This window comes from Mustelus asterias, chromosome 26 (assembly GCF_964213995.1).
Source record: "Mustelus asterias chromosome 26, sMusAst1.hap1.1, whole genome shotgun sequence".
NCBI lineage: Eukaryota > Metazoa > Chordata > Chondrichthyes > Carcharhiniformes > Triakidae > Mustelus > Mustelus asterias.
Genome location: NC_135826.1, coordinates 38,164,253 through 38,187,007, shown reverse-complemented (window position 1 = coordinate 38,187,007; position 22,755 = coordinate 38,164,253). Strand labels below are relative to the sequence as shown.

Sequence of the window (22,755 nt, the reverse complement as noted above, 5' to 3'; positions counted from 1 at the left end):
GTGACTTGCATCATATATGTTCTGAGAATCAGCTGCTCCCGGGCTGCCTGTGTGGCTGTAAAATGAAAAGGGAATCTATATTCAGGCTTCAGGAGAGAAAGGAAGTGAGAAGATATTAAGGTGCGAAGGACTGCGAGCAGAAAACCGTTGAACTTTAATTACATTTCATTTACAAAGACAGAAGCCTCACACAAACATAAACTTTAAAAAACATTTACAATTTAAAATGAAGATCTTTTGACAGTCTGTCAGTACAAGTTATGGTTGCATTATACCTGAAATCCACTTCAAAATTTCCAAGTTTATTTATAAAAACAAGACATCAGAAAAATAAATAAATGTTGCGTTTGCCGGACGGAATCTGATTAAAATGTCAATCTGGGGAAAGCTGCTTCGCTGCGTCTCTCTGAAAAGGAAGGTTTTTGCTGCCAATTAATTTGAGTCTGTGTGGAGGGAGTGAGTGATTTGTTCAGGGTCTGCTGCTTACGTCTGCTTCACTGCAACAGGATGAAAGGACTAAGAAATTTCCGGTTAGCTCCAAGTCAAGCAAGTCTCTCCCAACTCGGAGAATTATTTCAATGTGATGTAATTATAAGCTGCCTCTCAATTAGCATTTATCATCAACTCTTACCTTGAGATTTCTTAGGATAAAAGTGACTACATTTAATCCTGAAAGCACAGGTATTTTGAAAAGATAAAGAATATAACTCGAATTAAGGGGCAGAAACTGGGCGTTAATGAACCATGTTCTACTATTACCTGAGCATCTGAATGAGATTCGTACTCTTCCTGGTCCATTTTCATAAATATCCTTTCAAAGATCACAGGTTCTAGAGACACATTTGATACAAATACTTCTTACATGAAATGGAGAAAGCTTTAAATTCTGCAATTCTGCTAACTGTAAATGTCCTCATGATCCAACCTAAAGTAAATTTGGATTAATAATCACCGATTATCTTAAACCTTCTACTCAATGCTACATTTTGATTTTGTTTTTAAACTGTAATCCTTTGAACAGTTTTTAAAGTACTTCCAGAAAACAGTTCAGTGAGGCAACAACACAAGAATTTTCACCAAACAGATGCAATCTCATTCAGTATTATAGGGGCAGAATTGTACTGTAGACTGTTAACAGTAACTGAAGGCTGTTTATTGCAACAATCATTGATCAAGGCTCCTGAATTTAGATCAAAGAACCACAATGATAGATTTAAACTGTACAAAGGGAATCAGCAGGGATTACCACAAGGTTAGAAGTTAATCACCCACCCACTCTCAGGATTCGCTGGTTAACCCACAGCATTCAGGTTAAAGGCACACCTAGCTAAAATGCACGGTCTGAGAAATACCATATTGTCTCTTGCATTGGCAGGGACAACCTGCAAAGAACCAGTCAGCAGTGCAGTATCATTATACAGCACAACATCATTCCTGGCCACGGCTACACAGGAGTTACCGAGGTAGACAAATGCACTACCAACATCTTTGAATTTGAGTTTTGTGTAGTTTTGAAGCGGGTGGTTGTTAGCAGGCTGTGTGCTGGCAGATTGCAGTCTGACTAAACGATACCAGTAAGAAGTTTAACAACACTTAACAAACTCAGAGTTTGTGTCTTTATATGTCGTTTGTGAACAGAATTCCCACTCACCTGAAGAAGGAGCTTAAGACTCCGAAAGCTTGTGTGGCTTTTGCTACCAAATAAACCTGTTGGACTTTAACCTGGTGTTGTTAAACTTCTTACTGTGTTTACCCCAGTCCACCGCCGGCATCTCCACATCATGACTAAACGATACCACACAACATTGCTTAATGAGTGACCTAGTGTTTTCAGGATAGCATCCAACCAACAATACCATAAACTCTTGCAGAAGGTGATCCAAGTCCAGCTGAAGTCTGACTATACAGTGAACGTAAGGAATACAGGCTCAGGGAGGCAGTGTTATACAGCACGCTATAATTGGGGTGTGTGTGATGGGTATGGAGTGGGAATGAGAGGCGGCCTGTGGCTGACATTTCAATCTGTCTCAAGGTCTGGTATTGATTGGATTGGGTAAAGAATGTTAGAACTATTACAAGGACTACATCAGCAAGCAGTCTGATAATTCTTTGATCAGCAGCTAATGTTTGATAGAATGATACAGCACAGGAGATTATTTGTCCCATTGTAGCTGTATCAGTTCTTTGGCAGAGCTAGTCAGTAACCACTCCTTCCCTCTCCCCTGCAACTTTTTCCTCTTCGTATGTAACCAATTCTCTTCAGAGCACATTACAAAAAAGACATTTCATTTCATGTCACTACTGTTTTTTTGTCAATTACCTTAAATCGGTGTCCTCTGATTAACAAACCCCTTTTTAAGAAAAATGTTTGTGGTATGTAAGCATCTCTGGCAGGACTGGCATTTAATGTCCATCTCTAATTACACAGGAATTCCCGACACAGAAACAGGCCATTTGGCCCAACCAATCCATACTGGTGTTTATGCTCTACTCGTGCAGTCTTTCCTCATCTAAATCTACCATCAGACTCGCTTCCCTGCTCCTTCACGTGTTTGTCCAGCTTCCCTTTAATGTATCCTTTCCATATCTTTCAACCACTCCATGATAGAGAGTTCCAATTTTTCACCACTCTTTGGTGAAGGTTTATTCTGAATTCCGGATTTGACTTTTCGGTGACTATATTCTATTGACCACCTCCAGTAATGCGCTTCCCTACAACACAAAACGTTCTCTCCGTACCCACTTTGTCAAAACCTTCCATCATTTGCAATATCTCTCTTGGTCACCCCCTCAACCTTTGTTTTAGAGAAAAGAGACCCAGTCTCTCAACCCTTTCCTGCTGTACAAACTCTCACGTTTCTCATATCATTCTTGTAAATCTCTGCATCCTCTCCAGTGCCACGATATCCTTTTACAATATGGCGACCAGAACTGCACCCAGTACTCTGAAGTGTGGTCTAACCAAAGTTCAATGCAGAATTAAAATAACTTTTTACTTCTTAATCCTATCCTTCTAGAAATAAAACCTAATGCTTGGCTTTCTTGCTAACTTGAGTAACTTTTAGTGATTGTATTTGTACGCGAGATCCTTGTTCCTCTACTCCACCCCAACTCTCACCTTCCAGTTAATAAGCAGCCTCCCACTTCTTCCTACCAAAATATATTAACAGTGTTGATGCCAATTATTTGCCCAGAGTTTATTAATGCCCTTCTGTGATGTGTTAAGTCCTCTTCAGTATGGACTTGCCCTCCAAATCATCCACAAATTAAAAAATTATATTTTTGATTCCAAAATCCAAATCTTTAACGTAAATTGTGAAAAGCAGAGATCCCAGTTCTGACTCTTGTGACTCACTTCCCACTTTGTGTCACTCTGAATAACAACACTTTTCTCCTCCTCTCTTCTTTTTGTCTTGAAGCCAGTTAGTAATACATTCTGTCACTTGTCCCACTCCACACTCCTTAAACTTATTCATTACACGATTATGGGGAACCTGTTAATATAAACCTACTTGTGACACTAATAAATAAACTTATGAAAAAGACTTTGAAAATCCGGATAGGTTACACACACTGCTTTATCGCTGTCAACTCTGTTGCTGCCTTAAAAATTCAATAAAGCTGGTCAAACAAGATTTTCCCTTTTGAAATTCATGCTGATTATTCACAATTATTGAGAAGGTGATGATGAAGTGCTTCCTGTTACTGGAAACAGTCCACACTTACTCTAACAAAACCATTCTAATTTTGAACAGCTCATATTTCCCTTTAACCTCTGCTTGGAGAGAGAGCTCCAGCTCCTCCAAATTATCTGAAGTCCCCCATCGCTGATATGATTCCAGTAAATCTCCTGAAAGCGTGGTGCTCAAAGTTGAACACAGTACTCCAGCTGGGGTCTAACCAGGAATTTATAAAGTTTTAGGATGACTTTCTTGCTTTTGGACTCTATGTCTAATTAATAAAGACAAGGACTGTAATATGTTCTTTTTTAAAAAACAGCCACCTCGACTCGTTCTGCCATTTTCAAAGATGTTTGTATTTATCTCAGACCTGTTTACATTGGAAAAATGAATGAGGCAAACAATAATCCACAAACTTCTGTCTTGTATTTAATCTGCCACGTCTGTCCATTTCACCTGTCATGCACACTATTATTCTCCTCTTATTTACAAGATTTCTGAATTTCAGATCATCTGCAAACTTTGAAATGATGCCCAGTATACCCAAGTCTAAGTTTCTAACAGGTATCAGAGACCTGGAGAACAGCACTGTCTATCTGCCTCAACACTACTTTCTGCTTAGTGCTTTAACAAATGTTCTATCTATGCTGTCACTATCCCATGGACTTTAATTTTGCTAACAAGTCTATTTTGGTATTTTGAAAGTCCATATACACATCACCTGCATTACCCTCAACAACCCTCAGCCACTACATCAAAGAACTGAATCAAGTTAATCAAACACGGTGTTCCTTTACAAAATTTGTGTTGGGTTTCATTTATTAGCCCACAGCTGCCCAAATGCCCATTAATTATATCTCAGATTGTTGTCTGATTTCCCATCATTGATGTTAGGCTGACTGATTGCTCATCGCCAGGTTTATTCCTCCCTGTGGCATTCACTGCAATATTTAAGAAGCATTTTCGACACTTGCGATAGAGAATGTCCTGTGATCTATCTTACTGCCCAGTGCCTAATTAGTGATGGCAATTTAAAAGGAACATTGATCGTAAAGTACTTTGGGACCTCACAACATCATGCAAGTTCTTTACTTCTTCATTTCCTAGCACAACGTATTTGCCAGGACTCTCAGTCTGACTTGTCTTTTGAAATGCTTGTATTTGGAATCGAGTTATCCATGTCAGTCATTCATTTTTGTCAAGTGTCCACCCAATCTCTTTTTGGAATCATTAACCATGTCTGTTTCCACCACCCTGAAGCAGCAACTTTCAGTGTGTTACCATTTGTTGCATGAGAAATTCCTCGTGTTCCCCCTCCCTACAATCCTTGCCCCAAACCTTGAATCTTTGGCCCCTCGGCTTTATATATAATTTCTGTGTTAACATCCATACAGAATACTCCAGGTGTAACGTCAGTTTTGTCCACTAGTAAAATATTCCTCTTAATTATACACACAGCTTCCAATATTGCTTTGTGATATAACCCCTTAACTCATTACAGCTACAGTTTAACCCTTTGCTGATTACATTTCACCCCTTCCCTTAAAGAGAACAGAAACCGGATCTCTCCAACCTCTCATCACAATCAGTTCCTCCTCCATAAATGGCAAAGATCAGACTTTATTCTCATTAAATCGCTCACTAAGATAAAACAAACAACTTCTGCAGACAGCATTTACACATCGACATTATTTTGAATGATTCAACAATTTATAGTTACATGGGGTCTCCAAGTCTCATGCTCTCACTGAAGTCTAACGGCCTGAGTGGTCTGTATGTCAGACATTAACCCACTTTCACTCTGGAGAAGGCTTACAGCTCTCTCAGATTCTCCAACCTCAAACTCCAGGCAAGAGAAAGCGGCGTGGAGACAAAACTAACCTCTCAACATGAGCAACATTCTGTTAGTCAACAACATTCACCCTGTGCAGTGTCAACACCATCAGCATCCAGTGGACAACTTCTGGAACTCAGTTATACTGCAAGCAGAATGTACTGAATAGTTCTCTCCAGCCTGTTCAACCTCAGGACAACTGGCAGCAGGAAACCAGGGAACTAAGGCTAAACTGAGCACAGCAGCAGCAATCAACACAAACATTGCACCCACAAAAGCATGAAGGAATAATAATGGCTCTGCATTGACTCTCACACAAAGCCCAGGCAGACAAGACACCAAATATATACTGAATGTAAACTCATTAATGTGGCATAGTGGCAAGAACCATTGCCTCACAGTGCCGGGGGCTCGGGTTCAATTCTAGCCTTGTGGAGTTTGCACGTTCTCCCTGTGTCTGCGTGGGTTTCCTCCGGGTGCTCCGGTTTCCTCCCACAGTCCAAAGATGAGCAGGTTAGGTGGATTGGCTATGCTAAATTGCCCCTTAGTGTCCCAAGATATGTAGGTTCGGGGATTAGCAGGGTAATATGTAGGGTTACAGGGATAGGGCCTGGGTAAGGTACTCTGTTGGAGAGTTGGTGCAGATTCAATGGACCAAATGGCATCCTACACTGCAAGGGTTCTATGATGCCTCATATGGGTATGAGTTCATGCAGCTCTCCCTCAGGCACTAATAGCTAGTATGTTCCATTAGGGTCGTACTCCAATACGCCTGTACTAGCTGTCATCTCATCTGCAAATACAAGCAGCAACTTTTACCACTACACTTATAACTGATTCCGACTCCTTGCGGTGAGGCAATTCCTGTGGAAAATCGTTAGGCTGAGTTCGTGAGAAATGTACATAATGTAAAAGATAGTTGCTTTTGTGGTGCGAAACACATTTAAATTTCACTTGTCTGCATATCATTTGATCCAACCAATTTCCATCTTTTGTCCAAACATGTCTTACCCTCTGAGTGGGAACCTTGTCGTGCTCGATAAATCAGACATTTCAAATTCTAAACTCTTACTTAAACTCCTGTTATCGGAATATTATGTTACATTATGATTAATTATTAGCCACCAGATTTTATTTTAAACTAAAATCTGATAAATATCCAAAAACCGACCCTCATGACACAGACTGTTGATTAGTTGGATTTTCCCTGTCACAAATGTCGACATTTATTTAATTTGTGTGTGTAGCAATGCAGAGTTATGGAGCACTTGACATTTCTCCAACATGCAGGAACAATGTTAAAATGGAAAGAGTGCAACATTACAGAAATGCAGCACGAGGCACAGTGACTATTGCAACACTGTAGTGTTACAGCACAAGACCCATCATGTTGCAACACTGCAGTAATGCAGCAGTGAGAGGCACAGCACACTGCAGTAATGCCGCACAGTGCGAGGTACAGTGCACTGCAGTAATGCAGCAGTGAGAGGCACAGCACACTGCAATAATGCAGTACAATGAGGGGTACAGCACACTGACACTGCAGTAATGCCGCACAGTGCGAGGTACAGTGCACTGCAGTAATGCAGCAGTGAGAGGCACAGCACACTGCAATAATGCAGTACAATGAGGGGTACAGCACACTGACACTGCAGTAATGCAGCACAGTGTGAGGTACAGCGCACTGCAGTAATGCAGCACAGTGTGAGGTACAGCGCACTGCAGTAATGCAGCACAGTGAGAGGCACAGCAATGTCATGTCACAGGCATGATCTGCAGCAAACAGCACTGAGATCCTGGGTAACCCTGGTCAGGTCACATCACATTAGAGCTTCAAACACTAGCTTCAGAATTGGCAGCTGAATGATAACATGCTCTCTATCTGCCTTTTCTATGGGGAATGGATCAGGGAACTGACATACAAGAAACTGGCAGTGAACTAACACTTGACTGATACCAAATAAAACAAACATCAAGAACTGAACAAATTAAAAACATTCTGTACATTAGAACTCTGAGTAACGCTGGCTGTGATTTATAGATTTCACATAGCCACCCAAAGTGTGGCTCTAACTCTGGGTGTGCAGCAGACAGGCACATGTTATATCTCCTGTTGCTGGAACATCGTGTGGCAGTGCCAGTGCAGGTCTGGATGCTAACAGCCAGTGGGGAGATTGCTGATTGGAATAAAGTCACACATTGTTGGGCATAGTATTTGCTTCTACAGTTTGCACCAGGAACCTTTAACACCAAGGTTTCTGTACAATTTACCCCAAAGGTCACTGGGCCCTGGCACTCAGGGTGATTCTGACCAGATTATTCATCAAACACTGATTCAGACACAGTGGTTAAAACTTCAAAAAGCCTGCCTTGTTGCTAACATAGAAACAGGAGGCCATTCAGCCCCTTAAGTCTGTTCTGCCATTCACATCCTCAGAACACATTTTTTTAAAATTAGATCACGGCTGATTTGAACCTCAGCCATTTATATTCTCCAGAACCCGCGATAATCTGACCCCCCCCCCCCCCCCGCCCCTCTAAAAAGCAATCGACCTTAGTCTTGAAAGTTCCAGTTTAATCTCAGCCTTTTTTGGGTGAGAGTTGTAGATTTCTACTAGCCTGTGAGTGAAGTGTTTTCTGTTATTACTCCTGAACGGCCTGGTTCTCATTTAGAGGTTCTGTCCCCTGTCCCTTTTCCCCCCCAGAGGAAACAGTTTCTCTTTACTGACCCATCAACTCCTTTAAAAATGTAAATATTGCAGTAAGATCACAGCTTAATCATCAGAATATGAACCAGGTTTATGTAACCTGGCTTCTTCACCCTCTATAATCCACTTCCCTTCAGTTAATGGTTAATACCCCATCTGTCCTTGCTTTTTGTAACTGTTCACTAGTTTTTGGTGAACCTCTAAAACTTCCTGCTCCTCCACAGTCCTTAACTCCTCACCAATTAGAAAATACTCATATCAGGTCCAAAGCGGATCCTCACACTTTCCCATACAGAATTTCAGTTGTTCCAACTTTTCTCGCTCACTCACTGTCTAGCAACGCCCCTTGTCACTTTCTGATTCCATTTAAACTCCTCACTGTTGGATCTGACTCTCTTGAAACAGCTTCTTCAGAAACATGGTGGAAAGTTTAGTCCCCAGAATAGATTCTGAGGGAGTCACAAAATACAAATAATTGAAGGAAACCATTTAAATGACTGTATTTAAGAGTGACGTAGTCAGGGTGGTATGAGACAGAAGATCAACATGTTAGAGCATGATGAAGAATTAACCGACGTTAGATTGTGTGGTGGAGGATTAGCACACATGTTAGAGCATGCTGAATGATTAATACATATTAAGTGTGAGATGGAGGTCTAACAGATGTGTTGGAGGGCATGTAATGTGTGCGCACTTGCCTCATCAGGGCTGTGGCAAAGGAAGGGAATATAAGTAGCAGCAGTAGATGACCATTCAGCCCATCTCTGCCATTCAATGTGACCATTGGCTATTGCCTCGACTGTACTCCCCTACCCGCTCCCCAGGTCTCTTGATTTTCTTGTATGTCCCTAACGATGGAGCATAGTAGAAACTTCCAAAGATTCACAACCCTCTGAGTGAAGACATTTCTCATCTCGGTCCTAAACGATTGGCCCCTTATCCTGAGACTGCATATTTTAGATCCCCCAACCAGGGGAAATAACCTCTGGGTATCTACCCTATCAAACCAATTCAGAATCTTGTACGTTTCAACAGATCAACTCTCAACCTTCTATTCTGCAGGATATAGATCCAGTTTACTCAGCCTCTCATCATAGGACAACCCTTGCATTCCAGCTAACCTAGTCACCCTTTATTGTACTGCTTTCAATGCAAGTATATCCTTCCTTACATATGGAAATCAACACTCTGCATAGTACTCCAGGTGTGGTCTCACTAAAGCCCTGTAGCAAGACTTCTTAATCCTTGTACTGCAATCCCTTTACAATAAAGGCCAACATGCCATTTACCTTCCTAATTGCTTGCTGTACCTGTGTGCTATTGTTGTGTTTCTTGCCTTGCACAACTGTCCAGTACTGACAGAAACTTGTTGCAGCATTTAATTGCCCAGCAACTGCTGATAAAACATTTACAATATGTAAAGTTTGTATTTTAGTGGTAGGAGATACAATTTAGTGTTCTCTCCAAGAGACATTAGCAGGAGTCAGATATGTCAAAAGTAGCAAATTGTGAGACAGATCAGCAGCCAAAAAGGCCAATACGAGTTTAGTGTCTTGAACTAACATTTGTGATTCTGTTGTGAAAAATAATTCACCCAAGCAGGTAATATTTGACAGAAAGGGTTCTAATTTGTAGTGAATGCGTTGGGAGCAGGTCCCACAGCATGTAGTGTTAGTGACAGTCCTCCCTGTCCACACACAGGACTAAAAACTGCAGCAAAAGCTCTGAAAAGCCACTCGGGTCCACTATTATCAAACATCCTGCCAACAGCTGGCAGCAAGCTTTTCCCTCCTAAGGAACACCAATTATTTCTGCCTTCTCTCTCTCGTTTCAATGGTCATTGACAAGCTGCAAAATGTTGCGAGTGTTGCTGGTCACCGCAACGACTGGCGGTGGGAATGACTGACCACCACACTCTCAGCACACATACTTCACAAGCACCAGAGAGAAGGGTGTGTGTCTGTTGGGGAGAGGGTGACTATAGAGCCACCTGAAGTTAGACATTACTGCAGGGGCTGAATGAGAATTGGGCAGAGGGAGGAAGAGAATGGTTCGGTTTCTCAGAGACAGCTGGCAGCAAACCCTAATCTTCGGCCAGTACACATTGTCAAGATTCTTTTTTAAAAGCTGCTGGAAAAAAGTAAATGAAAGGGACACAAACAGGAGCGAGAGATCGCCCCTGTTAAATATTGGCTGTAATACAATTTCTGTCCATGCACTTAGCTCTTGTGTCAGAACAATCTCAGATCAGTCTCTTGTTCACTTTCTCAGCAACATACAACAAGGCAGTGGCTTTTGCTGAACACAAGCAGAGTGAAAGGGAATAGGGCAGGAGAAAGAAATCACAGACAAATATAAAAATATAAATAAGAATCGAGCAGCACAGAAAATACAATGGCAACAGCGCACTGAAGAGTGTGTTGGACCGGTGACTTCAGGCTAAATGATAACGTCACCGTGCTATTGGCCTGGAGCTGCCGAATGTTACTGTCAGTTGTTACCTCGCAGGTAGATCCCAAATTACTCGTAAACCTGCCAATGACAACGATGCACTGAAAGCCCACCGCAATCATGAGGACAATATAAATAGAACGGAAAATAAAACAAGAGGCCTGGGGATGTGATGGAGTCAAATGAAACGTTGCAATGGAGGAGTGCGCCACATAGCTGAAAGCGCTATACTTGGTTCATTCAGGATCGCAGAGTTGCAAGCTCAGAACAAGAAGCGGAATTCATTGCACGCTACGCTCTCACGTTATCATTCCATCAATTGCACTCGGTCACTCAATTTCCGCTCCCTGGCGGGTTTTGGGCCTGCTTCCCCAACTTGTCTTAGGTTTGAGTGTCCCTTTCTACAGGCGATCCATGCGGAAAGTATCCTCTGTAGCGGGGTCTGTCAGCACCATGTCTGGATCATTCAGCATGTGCAGACCATCCAGTGTTAAGGGGTCAATTTTCAGTTCATCAAGAGGAAATTGGGAGTCGGTGTCAAAGGTCACATCGGCAACACCCGCGAGTGAATTGGTCAGCTCCTTCGACAGGCTCGGGGGAGACTCTCCGGTCACTGTGTGGGGAAGACAGAAAGACAAGGCCAGTTAGCAAAACACACAGCAACTATGCACAGATATTAACATAAAACACCCAACACTTCACTCCCAACTCCAGGCTTCGCACAACCAGCCTTATTTTCAAAACATGTTTAAATTTCTCAAGTGAATAATGCCTGCTTTTGAGTTTTAACCATTCCTGAGACTCCAGGGTTTGACAACTATACAAGTCCATTGATGTTAATTGATGGGATGTGGGCACTGACCAGGGTTAGCATTTATTGTGCCTGTCGAATTGCTGGTGAGAAGATGTTGAGAGTTATACTTCGGGAAGACCAACTGGTGAAGGATGATACTGAAGCCAATCTTTACTCAATCTGCAATATCACAACCACACACACCCCACCTCACACCATGCTTTCAATTTGTCTCTTTATATGCGCTCAAGTGAAATCTCTACATACAATTTAGCACAATTAATATCAAATGAACAGCCTCCTTGAACTGCTGCAGAGTTTAAACAAATGTGGCAGAGGGATGGGAACCGATGCAGGAAGTCAGAGGGAAGTGGGGACAGAAACAAAAGGCAGTAAGCGGAAAAGTCAAAGGCAGAGAAACCAAAGACAAAAATCAAAAAGGGCCACATTACATCATAAGTCTGGGGGCAATGAATGCCAAAAAACAAGCCAGAAGGCTTTGTGTCTCAGTGCGAGGAGCATTTGTAATAAGGTGGATGCATTAACTGGGCAGACAGTCATTAACGGATATGATGTAATTGGGATCACGGTGACTTGGCTCCAGGGTGACCAGGGATGGGAACTCACCATCAGGGGTATTCGATATTCAGGAAAGATAGACGGAAAGGAAACGGGAGTGGGGAACGTTGCTGGTTAAAGAGGAGATTAATGCAATAGTAAGAAAGGACATCAGCCTGGACGATGTGGAATCTGTATGGATGGAGCTGCGGAACATCAAAGGACAAAAATCGCTAGTGGGAGTTGTGTACAGACCATCAAACAGTAGTAGTGAGGTTGGGGATGGCATCAAGCAGGAACTTAGAGATGAGTGCAGTAAGGGTACAGCAGTTATCATGGGTGACTTCAATCTGTATATTGATTGGGCTCACCAAACTGGTAGCAATGCGATGGAGGAGGATTTCTTGGAATGTATAAGGGATGGTTTTCTCGACCAATATGTCGAGGAACCAATTAGAGAGCAAGCCAACCTAGACTGGGTATTGTGTAATGAGAGAAAATTAATTAGCAACCTCGTGGTGTGAGATCCTTTAGGGAAGAGTGACTATAATATGGTAGAATTCTTCATTAAGATGGAGAGTAACACAGTTAAGTCTGAGACTAGGAATCTGAACTTAAGGAACTTTGATGGTATCAGACCTGCACTGGCTTGGATAAACTAGCAAAGGATACTTAAAAGGTTGACAGTGGATAGGCAATGGCAGACATTTAAAGAACACATGGATGAACTTCAACAACTGTACATCCCTGTCTGGCTTAAGAGTAAAACGGGGAAGGTGGCTCAACCATAGCTAACAAGGGAAACCAGGGATAGTGTTAAAGACAACGAGAAGGCAGATAAATTGGCTCAAAAAAGCAGCAAACCCGAGGACTGGGAGAAATTTAAAATCCAGCAGAGGAGGACAAAGGGTTTAATTGGGAAGCGGTAAACAGAATACGAGAGTAGGCTTGCTGAAAACAAAAAACTGACTGCAAAGCTTCTATAGGTACGTGAAAAGAAAAAGACTGGTGAAGACAAATGTAGGTCCCGCACAGTTAGAATCAGGTGAATTCATAATGGGCAACAAAGAGATGGCAGACCAGCTGAACAAATACTTTAGATCTGTCTTCACTAAGGAGGACACAAATAACCTTCCAGATATATTAGAGGACAGAGGGTCTAGCAGGAAGGAGAAACTGAAGGAAATCCTTATTAGTCAGGAAAGCGTATTGGGGAAATTGCTGGGGTTATAACCCAATAAGTCCCCAGGGCCTGATGCCCTGCATCTCAGAGTACTCAAGGAAGTGGCCCTAGAAATAGTGGATGCATTGGTGATCATGATCCAGGATTCTATAGACTCTGGAAGAGCTCCAGAGGATTGGAGGGGAGCTAATGTAAATCCACTTTTTGAAAAAGGAGGGAGAGAAAACGGGGAATTATAGATCAGTTAGCCTGACATCGATGGTGGAGAAAATGCTGGAGTCAATTATTAAGGATATAATAACTGAGCATTTGGAAAGCGGTGACAGGATTGGTCCAAATCAGCATGGACTCACTAAAGGGAAATCGTGCTTGATAAATCTTCTGGAATTTTCTGAGGATGTGACCCGTAGAGTGGACAAGGGTGAACCAGTGGATATTGTGTATCTGGACTTTCAAAAGGTTTTTGACAATTTCCCACACAAGAGATTAGTGAGCAAAATTAATGCTTGTGGTATTGGGGGTAACGTATTGATGTGGATAGAGAACTGGTTGGCAGACAGGAAGCAGAGAGTGGGAATAAATGGGTATTTTTCAGAGTGGCAGGCAGTATCTAGTGAGGTACCGCAGGGTTCAGTGCTGGGACCCCCAGCTATTCACAATATACATTAATGATTTGGACAAAGGAATTGAATGCAATATCTCCAAATTTGCAGATGACACTAAGCTGGGAGGCAGTGTGTGCTGTGAGGAGGATGCTCAGAGGCTGCAGGATGCCTTGGACAGGCTGGCTGGGTGGGCAAATACTTGGCAAATGCGATATAATGTGGATAATGTGAGGTTATCCACTTTGGTGGCAAAAACAGGAAGGAAGATTATTATCTGAATGGTGGCGGTTTAGGAAAAGGGGAAGTGCATCGTGACCTGGGTGTCACTGGAACAGTCGCTGAAGGTTGGGAGGGGGCAGGGGGTCCGCTATCACTCTGCCTGCGATTGGTGGGGGGAGGGAGGCAGGGGGCCGCGATCGGTCCGGGTAGCGGGGGGAGTGCGGGGATAAGGGGGTCAGTTATGTTGTGGGCCAGGGGGAGGCATTATCTGGCCTGGGAGTGATGTGGCAGGGGTGTGTTTTTCATGAGCAGTTGGAGGTGCCGATCGGAGCTGCAGGATATCGGGTGCGATAAGCCCCGCCCACAGGCTTCTGCAACACAATTCGGAATCGCTGATATTTTTTCAGGCAGAGTGCGTATGGGGGCGCCTGAGAACAGATCTAAAAGTCAGGTCTGAAACACTCCCAGTTTCAAGTCCACCCAGGATGAAAATGTTGGGCCCTTTGCCTCTCTCACGAGGGTATCCAATCTTCACCTTCAACCGTCTCTCCCTGGAATTCTCTCCAAACATCACTCCAACTGGGATGGTTGGGCAGCCGGTGGGCTTCTCCAAGGCAGATGGGGGCAGCCAGCCTCTGTACAGTTTTGTTTTGTTAATAAATACTCTGGGCTCCTGACAAAGTGTGTTGCGCGCAGGCGGTTTAAAAGCAGGCCGCACTATTCAGCGGGCAGCGGAGTGAGCAGGGAGCAGAGTGAGAGCTGAAGGGCTTTGGCTCAACGGACTTAGGAGGAAACAGGCAGAGGCAGGGTAGGTTCCGTTCTTCATTTTTCCAGTAATTTAAAGAAAGGGGTAATTATGAGTGGGAGGCCAGTTTGTTGCTGTCGGCGTCGGATGTGGGACTTCATGGAGTCGCCTAGCCTCCCGGAAGTCCATATCTGCACCAGGCGCATCAAGCTGCAGCTCCTGAGAGACCGCGTTAGGGAACTGGAGCTGCGGCTCGATGACCTTAGTCTAGTCAGGGAAAACGAGAAATTAATAGAGAGAAGTTAGAGGCAGGTCGTCACACCAGGGCCTCGAGAGGAAGAGGAAGGGTAAAGGTCACGTACGAGAGAGTACCCCGGTGGTTGTCCCCCTTAACAGTAAGGGATGGGTGACAGACAGGAGAGAGGAGGGGAGAGAGCAGTCAGTGATGGGATCCCCTGTGGTTGTCCCCCTCCAAAATAAGTATACAGTTTTGGATAGTGGGGGGGGGGGGGGGGCTCACTGGCACGGAATCGGGCTCTGTGGCTCAGAAGGGAAAGAGGGGAACCAGGAGAGTAATAGTAGTGGGGGATGCAATAGTTAGAGGCACAGACAGGCAGTTCTGTGGGCGCGAACGAGACTCCAGGATGGTAGTCTGCCTCCCTGGTGCCGGGGTCCTGGATGTCTCTGAGCGGGTAGGAAGCATCCTGAAAGAGGCGGGTAACCAGTCAGACGTCATTGTCCACATTGGTGCAAATGACGTAGGCAGAAAGAGCAGGGAGGTCCTGAGAGAGCAATTCAGGGAGTTGGGTAGCAGGCTGAAAAGCAGAGCCTCTAGGGTAGCAATCTCTGGACTACTCCCAGTGCCAGGAGCTAGTGAGGCTAGGAACAGGGAGATTGTACAGCTGAACGCGTGGCTAAAGGACTGGTGCAGGAGAGAGGGTTTCAAATTCATAGATCACTGGGAAGTTTTCAAGAGAGGATGGCACCTGTACAAGAAGGACGGGTTACACTTAAACTGGAGGGGCACGAATATCCTAGCTGGGAGTTTTGCTAGTGTGGTTCGGGTGGGTTTAAACGAATTTGGCAGGAGGGTGGGGATCAGAACAATAAGTCAATAAGCATAGAGGCTGGGGACGAGGTTGGGGCCAAGACAAGGCTATCCAAGAGGAAGGGCATTCTGGGGAAGGATGACCTCAGTGGGCCTGGAGGTCTGGAGTGCATCTGCTTCAATGCAAGGAGCGTCACGGGCAAGACAGACGAGCTTAGAGCCTTAATGCTTGCGTGGAACTTGGACGTGGTTGCAGTGACGGAGACTTGGTTAAAAGGACAGGACTGGCAGCTGAATATTCCAGGGTATAAGTGTTTTAGGCGAGACAGAGAAGGGTCTAGGAGAGGTGGGGGAGTAGCAATGCTGGTTAGGGAGCATATTACAGCGATACAGAGGGTGGACAATTTGGAAGGGTCAGGTAACGAGTCACTTTGGGTGGAGCTCAGAAACAGGAAGGGCGCAGTCACTATGCTGGGGGTATACTACAGGCCTCCCAACAGCCCACGGGAAGTTGAGGAACGGATATGTAAGGAGATTCTGGACAGGTGCAGAAAAAATAGGGTTGTTGTAGTGGGAGACTTTAATTTCCCTTGTATAGACTGGAAATCGCTTAGGGCTGGGGGCCTGGACGGGGAAGAATTTATAAAATGCGTACAGGAAGGCTCTTTGGAACAATATGTTGACAGTCCAATTAGAGAGGGGGCTATACTGGACCTCGCACTGGGGAATGAGCCCGGTCAGGTCATCAAAGTTGCAGGGGAACATGTGGCAAATAGTGACCACAATTCTGTAAACTTTAGGATAGCAATGGAAAAAGATGAGTGTTGTCCTATGGGTAAGGTGCTGAATTGGGGGGAAGGCTAACTACAGCCGGATTAGGCAGAATTTAGTGGCTGTTGATTGGGAGAGGCTGTTCGAGGGTAAATCCACATCTGGCATGTGGGAGTCTTTTAAGGAGCAGTTGATAGGACTGCAGGACAGGCATGTGCCTGTAAAGAGGAAGGATAGGAAAGGTAGGATTCGGGAGCCGTGGATAACCAGTGAAATTGTGGGTCTAATCAAAAAGAAAAAAGAGGCATACATGAGGTCCAGGCAGCTAAAAACAGATGGAGCACTGGAGGAATACAGAGAAAGTAGAAAAGAACTCAAACAGGAAGTTAGAAGGGCAAAAAGGGGTCACGAAATGTCCTTGGCAGACAAGATTAAGGAGAATCCCAAGGCGTTTTATACATACGTTAGGAACAAGAGGGTTGTTAGGGAAAGAATCGGACCTCTCAGGGACAAAGGAGGGGAATTATGCTTAGAACCAAAGGAAGTAGGAGAGATCCTAAACGAATACTTTGCATCAGTATTCACAAAGGAGAGGAACATGTTGACTGGGAGTGTCTCAGAGAGATGTGTTGACCCGTTAGAAAAAATCTCAATTACAAGGGAGGAAGTGTTAGGTTTTTTAGGAAACATTAAGACAGACAAATCCCCAGGGCCGGATGGCATCTATCCTAGACTCCTCAGGGAGGCAAGAGATGAAATTGCTGGGCCTCTAACAGAAATCTTTGTCTCTTCACTGGACACAGGTGAGGTCCCAGAGGATTGGGGGATAGCAAATGGGGTCCCGTTATTTAAGAAGAGTAGCAAGGATAACCCGGGTAATTATAGGTCGGTGAGCTTGACGTCCGTGGTAGAGAAGAGGGAAGTTGTTGGAGAAGATTCTTAGAGATAGGACATATGCGCATTTAGAACTGAATAATCTCATTAGCGATAGATAGCATGGTTTTGTACAAGGGAGGTCATGCCTCATAACTTTGGTTGAGTTTTTTGAGGAGGTGACAAAAACGATTGACGGGGGAAGGGCCGTGGATGTCGTCTATATGGATTTTAGTTTGACAAGGTCCCTCATGGCAGGCTGGTGCAAAAGGTTAAATCTCACAGGATAAAAGGTGAGCTAGCTAGATGGGTGGAAAACTGGCTTAGCCATAGAAGACAGAGGACAACAGTGGAGGGGTCTTTTTCCGGTTGGAGGTCTGTGACTAGTGGTCCGCAGGGCTCTGTACTGGGACCTCTGCTGTTTGTGATATATATAAATGATTTGGAGGAAGATGTAGCTGGTGTGATCAGTAAGTTTGCGGACAACACAAAGATTGCTGGAGTTGAGGATAGTGATGAACATTGTCAGAGAATACAGCAGGATATAGATAGGCTGGAAGATTGGGCGGAGAAATGGCAGATGGAATTTAATCCAGATAAATGCGAAGTGATGCATTTCAGTAGATCTAATGTAAGGGGGAGCTATACAATAAATGGCAGAACCATCAGGAATATAGACACAAAGAGGGACCTGGGCGTACAAGTCCACAGATCCTTAAAGGTGGCAGCACAGGTGGAGAGGGTGGTCAAGAAGGCATGTGGCATGCTTGCCTTTATTGGACGGGGCATAGAATATAAAAGTTGGCATATGATGTTGCAGCTGTATAGAACGTTGGTTAGGCCACATTTGGAATACTGCGTCCAGTTCTGGTCGCCACACTACCAGAAGGACGTGGAGGCTTTGGAGAGAGTACAGAGAAGGTTTACCAGGATGTTGCCTGGTATGGAGGGTCTTAGCTATGAGGAGAGATTGGGTAAACTGGGGTTGTTCTCCCTGGAAAGACGGAGGATGAGGGGCCACCTAATAGAGGTGTATAAAATTATGAAGGGCATAGATAGGGTGAACAGTGGGAAGCTTTTTCCCAGGTCGGAGGTGACGAACACAAGGGGTCACGGGTTCAAGTGAGGGGGGCAAGGTTCAACACAGATATCAGGGGGACGTATTTTACACAGAGGGTGGTGGGGGCCTGGAATACACTGCCAAGCAAGGTGATTGAGGCGGACACGCGGGGATCGTTTAAGACTTATCTAGATAGCCACATGAACAGACTGGGAATAGAAGGATACAAACGAATGGTCTAGTGGGCACATGAGCGGCGCAGTCTTGGAGGGCCGAAGGACCTGTTCCTGTGCTATATTGTTCTTTGTTTGCTTCATTACGCCAACTTTGGACTAAGGGCCTATACTTTGCTGCTTTCTGTCTCACTCCTTTCTTGGAGAGGTTAGAGAAACGGAGTGTCAGAATTAAACAAATTAATTCTTACACTCCCGTTAATAATTAATGAATTAGTTACTAATAAACAAAGAATTAAACTCCTAGCCAGAGATAACAATATCCCCTGCATTTAGTCTATTCAGGCCTGTCAGAATCGGGGCCTGACCAATGTTTTCTTAAACATTACAGCTCGAGAACAAGGAACAAAGAACAAAGAAAATTACAGCACAGGAACAGGCCCTTCGGCCCTCCAAGCCTGCACCGACCATGCTGCCCGACTTAACCCCCTACGCTTCCGGGGACCATATCCCTCTATTCCCATCTCATTCACGTACTTGTCAAGACTCCCCTGGAAAGTCACGACCATATCCGCTTCCACTACCTCCTCCAGCAACAGGTTCCAAGCACCCACCACTTTCTGTGTAAAAAATCTGCCTCGTACATCTCTTTTAAACCTTGCCTCTCGCACCTTAAACCTGTGCCCCCCAGTAATTGACTCTTCCACCCTGGGAAAAAGCTTCTGACTATCCACTCTGTCCATGCCCCTCAATCTTGCAGACTTCTATCAGGTCTCTCCTCAACGTCCGTCGCTCCAGTGAGAACAAACCAAGTTTCTCCAACCTCTCCTCGTAGCTAATGCCCTCCATACCGGGCAACATCCCGGTAAATTTTTTCTGTGCCCTCTCCAAAGCCTCCACATCCTTCTGGTAGTGTGGCGACCAGAACTGAACACTATATTCCAACTGCGGCCGACTAAGGTTCTATAAAGCTGCAACATGACTTGCCAATTTTTAAACTCAATGCCCCGGCTGATGAAGACAAGCATGCCGTATGCCTTCTTGACTACCTTCTCCACCTGCATTACCACTTTCAGTGCCCTGTGTACCTGTACACCCAGATCCCTTTGCCTATCAATACTCATAAGGGTTCTGCCATTTGCTGTATATTTCCTATCTGTATTAGACCTTCCAAAATGCATTACCTCACATTTGTCCGGATTAAACTCCATCTGCCATCTCTCCGCCCAAGTCTCCAACAGATCTATATCCTGCTGTATCCTCTGATGGTCCTCATCGTTATCCGCAAATACACCAACCTTTGTGTCGTCCGCAAACTTACTATTCAATCCAGTTACATTTTCCTCCAAATCATTGATATATATTACAAACAGCAAAGGTCCCAGCACTGATCCCTGAGGAACACCACTTGTCACAGCCCTCCATTCAGAAACGCACCCTTCCACTGCTACCCTCTGTCTTCTTTGACCGAGCCAGTTTTGTATCCACCTTGCCAGCTCACCTCTGATCCCATGCAACTTCATGTTCTGCACCAGTCTGCCATGAGGGACCTTGTCAAAGGCCTTACTGAAGTCCATGTAGACAACATCCACTGCCCTACCCTCATCAATCATCTTCTCGAAAAACCCGATCAAGTTCACGACCTCCCCTTCACAATACATCCACTTATTTCCAAGTGGGAATAAATCCTGTCTCGAAGAATCCTCTCCAATAATTTCCCTACCACTGATGTAAGGCTCACTGGCCTGTAATTACCTGGATTATTCTTGCTACCCTTCTTAAACAAAAGGAACAACATTGGCTATTCTCCAATCCTCTGGGACCTCCCCTGTAAGAAGTCTCACAACACCAGGTTAAAGTCCCACAGGTTTATTTGGTAGCAAAAGCCACTAGCTTTCAGAGCGCTTGCTGCTCCTTCGTCAGGTAAGTGGGAGTTCTGTTCACAAACAGGGCATATAAAGACACAAACTCAATTTACAAAATAATGGTTGGAATGCGAGTCTTTACAGGTAATCAAGTCTCAAAAGGTACAGACAATGTGAGTGGAGAGAGCGTTAAGCACAGTTTAAAGAGATGTGTATTGTCGACACATCTCTTTAAACTGTGCTCAATGCTCTCTCCACTCACATTGTCTGTACCTTTGAGACTTGATTACCTGTAAAGACTCGCATTCCAACTATTATTTTGTAAATTGAGTTTGTGTCTGTATATGCCCTGTTTGTGAACAGAACTCCCACTCACCTGACGAAGGAGTGGCAAGCGCTCCGAAAGCCAGTGGCGTTTTTTTTTAAAACAGCACAAACAGGCCCTTCGCCCCCACAAGTTGTGCCGAACATATCCCTACCTTCCAGGCCTACCTGTAACCATCCATCCTATTAAGTCCCATGTACTCATCCAGGAGTCTCTTAAAAGTCCCTATTGAGTTTGCCTCCACCACCACTGACGGCAGCCGATTCCACTCGCCCACCACCCTCTGAGAAAAACTTCCCCCTAACAATTCCCCTGTATCTACCCCCCAGCACCTTAAACCTGTGTCCTCTCGTAGCAGCCTGGGAAAAAGCCTCTGAGAGTCCACCCGACCTATGCCTCTCAACATCTTATATACCTCTATTAGGTCTCCTCTCAACCTACGTCTCTCCAAGGAGAAAAGACCGAGCTCCCTCAGCCTATCCTCATAAGGCATGCCACTCAATCCTGGCAACATCCTTCTAAATCTCCTCTGCACCCTTTCAATCATTTCCACATCCTTCCTGTAATGAGGCGACCAGAACTGAGCACAGTACTCCAAGTGGGGTCTGACGAGGGTCTTATATAGTTGCATCATTATCCCCGGACTCCTAAACTCAATCCCTCGATTGATAAAGGCCAGCACACCATACGCCTTCTTAACCACCTCCTCCACCTGCGGGGCCAATTTTAGAGTCCTATGGACCCAGACCCCAAGGTTCTTCTGATCCTCTACAGTACTAAGAGACTTTCCTTTAATATTGTACTCCTTCATCCTATTTGACCTGCCAAATAAACCTGCTACCAAATAAACCTGTTGGACTTTAACCTGGTGTTGTGAGACTTCTTACTGTGTTTATCCCAGTCCAACGCCGGCATTTCCACATCATGACCTCCCCTGTAGCCAGTGAGGATACAAAGATTTCTCTCAAGGCCCCAGCAATTTCCTCTCTTGCCTCTCTCAGTATCCTGGGGTATATCCCATCAGGCCCTGGAGACTTGTCTACTTTGATGTTTCTCAAGAATCCCAATACCTCCTCCTTTTTGATCTCAACATGACTCAAACTATCTACACATCCTTTCCCAGACTCATCATCCACCAAGTCCTTCTCTTTGGTGAATACTGACGCAAAGTACTTATTTAATACCTCGCCTATTTCCTCTGGCTCCACGCATAGATTCCCTCCCTTGTCCTTGAAGGGACATAGAAACCAGAAGCAGGATGAGGCCATTCGGCCCTTTGAGCCTGCTCTGCCATTCATCTTGATCATGGCTGATCATCAAATTCAATATCCTGATCCCCCCGTTCCTCCTATATCACTTGATCCCTTTAGCCCCAAGGGCTATATCTAATTTCTTCTTGAAATCACACAACGTTTTGGCCTCAACTACTTTCTGTGGGAGTGAATTCCACACTTCACCATCCTCTGGGTGAAGAAATTTCTCCTCACCTCAATTCTAAAAGGTTTACCCTTATCCTCAAACTATGACCCCCCCCCCTAGTTCTGGACTCCCCCACCATTGGGAACATTCTTTCTGAATCAATCCTGTCTAACCCTGTTAGAATTTTATACATTTCAATTTTATACATTTCAATGCTCACTCTTCTAAACTCCAGTAAATATAATCCTAACCGACTTAGTTTCTCCTCATATGACAGACCTGCCACCCCAGGAATCAGCCTGGTAAACCTTAGCTGTACTCCCTCTATAGCAAGGACATCTTTCTTCAGATAAGGACACCAAAACTGCGCACAATGCTCCAGGTGTGGCCTCAGCAACACCCTATATAATTACAGTAAAACATCCCTATCCCTAAACTCAAATCC

General features: G+C 44.5%; 1 protein-coding gene across 3 annotated transcripts in view; it reads right to left on the bottom strand.

Moving 5' to 3' along the window:
* Positions 1 to 131: 131 nt before the first annotated feature.
* LOC144479591 (CREB-regulated transcription coactivator 1-like) overlaps positions 132 to 22,755 on the bottom strand; it is a 115,761-nt gene continuing 93,137 nt past the window's right edge. For all 3 annotated transcript variants that reach the window (XM_078198489.1, XM_078198491.1, XM_078198490.1), the window contains one exon: positions 132 to 11,286. In XM_078198489.1, coding sequence (XP_078054615.1) covers positions 11,075 to 11,286 — 212 coding nt within the window. In that variant the 3' untranslated portion in view covers positions 132 to 11,074. The remainder of the gene's footprint in view (positions 11,287 to 22,755) is intronic.